The following is a 2,285-nucleotide window of genomic DNA, read 5'->3' as shown; positions in this document are numbered from 1 at the left end:
TGACGTCATTACGCTCAGATCGGAAAAATTCAACATGGATGAAGCCGTACTTGTGGAAAAGAGCCCGGTAAGATTGGTGTTTAACAGTCTTATTTGGTGTATTTTTGTAGTAGCTGTTGTTCAGTGACTTCAGTAACACCACGGTTTTATGTTCTGATATCAATACATGTTTTATTTCTGTATTTTACTTGTTTTTAGCTCGATAAGGCGTCAGAAACGTAAACCTGCTAATTCATTCTCCGCTCTGTCCTGTTGCTAGCTAAGAGTGTTAGCATCGAGCGTTAGCATCGAGCCCGTAGGGATGAATAAAAAACGATTTGTTTCAAGTGATGGATGAGTTTATAGTTAAAACGTTTCTGAACGTTTAAGTTAATTATCCATAATCTGGTGTTTTGTTATGTTGACATTATTATGATGGTTAAAAGTAGTTTTCTGTTGTCTTATCGGGATGCTAAAATTAGCAACCAGCAAACCAGCGGAATGTCACTGTGTTTTTGTCTAATATTGGAAAACGTCGAGTGTAAATGTTTTACGATTGTATTATACAATAAATAACTGTGGGTTTTACACGTTCTTTTGTAAAGTCAAAATTCGGCATTTTGTCTTATCAATAATTAAGACAAAAATACAGAAAATTTAAAGTTTCATAGTATTATTATGATAAAGAGATAAAATAAATAAAAATAACCTCTAGTTTGGGTTATTGTTTTTTGACCAGGCTGCATATAAATGCATTTAGTAACGCTTACATTAAAAAAATTGTAATTAAGTGTCATCAATAATGTCTGTAAAGTTTTTATAACTCACCAAGAGTTCATATTTGTTCTTGTTTTCAGTGATGTTTAACATAATAAGTCTATATTTGTTTGTCAACTTGACAGGAAGAAATGCCGTCAGTCCTGACCTCTAGACCTCAAACGGGTCTGTCCTTCCTGGCACCAGAACCTGAAGATCTGGAGGACCTTTACACCAGATATAAGGTCTTAACAAATGCAGTCAGTTATAATCTGCAGTGTAATAAAGCAAAAGTCCAAATCAACATTTATGTTTCAAACATCTGCTCAGTAAACCTAACTGACTCACAATCAGCACTGGAAACACAAAGTATCAGTTCTTTAATCTTGAAGTATTAAATCTTGAATTGTGTCAAACAGAAATAAATACATCCCTCATGAGAGTAAAATGTTAATTTATTTTTTGAAACGACATCAACTTAAAGAAAATCTCTGTCCTCCAAAGTAAAGACTTTTTTGTTGTTGTTGTAAGTTTTACACAACAAAGCAGACCAGCTTCAATCAAATAAATCCCATAAAAATAAATGATTAAAAGTCTTGTTGTCAGTCTGTCTGACCCGGTTGGGTTGGATCTTCAGGTTCTCACTCTTCTTCACTGCATGTTTGCAGAAGCTGCAGCAGGAGCTGGAGTTCCTGGAGGTGCAGGAGGAGTACATCAAAGATGAACAGAAGAACCTGAAGAAAGAGTTCCTGCACGCCCAGGAGGAGGTGAAGAGGATACAGAGCATCCCGCTGGTCATCGGACAGTTCCTGGAGGCCGTGGACCAGAACACGGCTATAGTTGGCTCCACCACAGGTAACCCACCCCTCACCTGCAGCCTCTCTGAAATCTGAAGACCGTGAAATCAAACAGATGGTGCCCTTTGAAAGAGTTTTCCACATGTTCTGACACCAGTGTAAGCAAAACACTGAGCTGAATCCAAGCATGAAGCTCGATCACGTGATCGACCCACATCAGTCAGACAAGAGAGTCTGAACAAAGATGTCAGGTAGAAAAATCAGAGGATCTGCTGTTAAATGTTAACTAAAGAGAGAACCAGCTGCCAGAAATACATCTCTGGAATCAAGCAGGACGGAGTGACACACCTCTGCCTGACAGGAAACTGTTTCATCTTTAAATCTAAGTATAAATACACACTGAAACTGTCACTTCAGCTTTTTCTGCAGGTAAACAAACACCTGGTGGTTAGTTACCTGTCTAACATGGGTTTTTGATCTGTGGCAGGAAAACTACTTGTTCAGACAGAACGAGGAGAAACTTATTTACTGTAGTTACCTCTACCAAGGGCGAGGTAATGTTTTCGGTCGCGTATGTCTGTCTGTCTGTCTGTGGACAACATTACTCAAAAACTTGTGGACAGATTGTCATGACATTTTTACCACATGTGKGTACTGGGCCAAGGAACACACCTTTAAATTTAGGTGATGTTCTGGATCACGATGTGGATACAGGAGTTTTTTTTTCTTTTAACACTCTGAGATCGGCAAAGC

At 38.3% G+C, this 2,285-nt stretch overlaps 1 protein-coding gene across 1 annotated transcript in view; it reads left to right on the top strand.

Annotated features, from left to right (window-relative positions):
• The window catches only part of LOC106535506 (26S protease regulatory subunit 6B), a 7,397-nt gene continuing 5,112 nt past the window's right edge, over positions 1 to 2,285 (top strand). The window contains exons 1-3 of the mRNA XM_014032522.1: positions 1 to 67; positions 882 to 980; positions 1,404 to 1,590. Of these exons, the coding sequence (XP_013887976.1) occupies positions 35 to 67; positions 882 to 980; positions 1,404 to 1,590 (319 nt within the window). The 5' untranslated portion in view covers positions 1 to 34. The remainder of the gene's footprint in view (positions 68 to 881; positions 981 to 1,403; positions 1,591 to 2,285) is intronic.

This window comes from Austrofundulus limnaeus, unplaced genomic scaffold (assembly GCF_001266775.1).
Source record: "Austrofundulus limnaeus strain Quisiro unplaced genomic scaffold, Austrofundulus_limnaeus-1.0 Scaffold1475, whole genome shotgun sequence".
In the NCBI taxonomy this organism is placed as follows: Eukaryota; Metazoa; Chordata; class Actinopteri; order Cyprinodontiformes; family Rivulidae; genus Austrofundulus; species Austrofundulus limnaeus.
The sequence above is the reverse complement of the archived record's forward strand: the minus strand, read 5'-3'. Positions and strand labels throughout refer to the sequence as shown.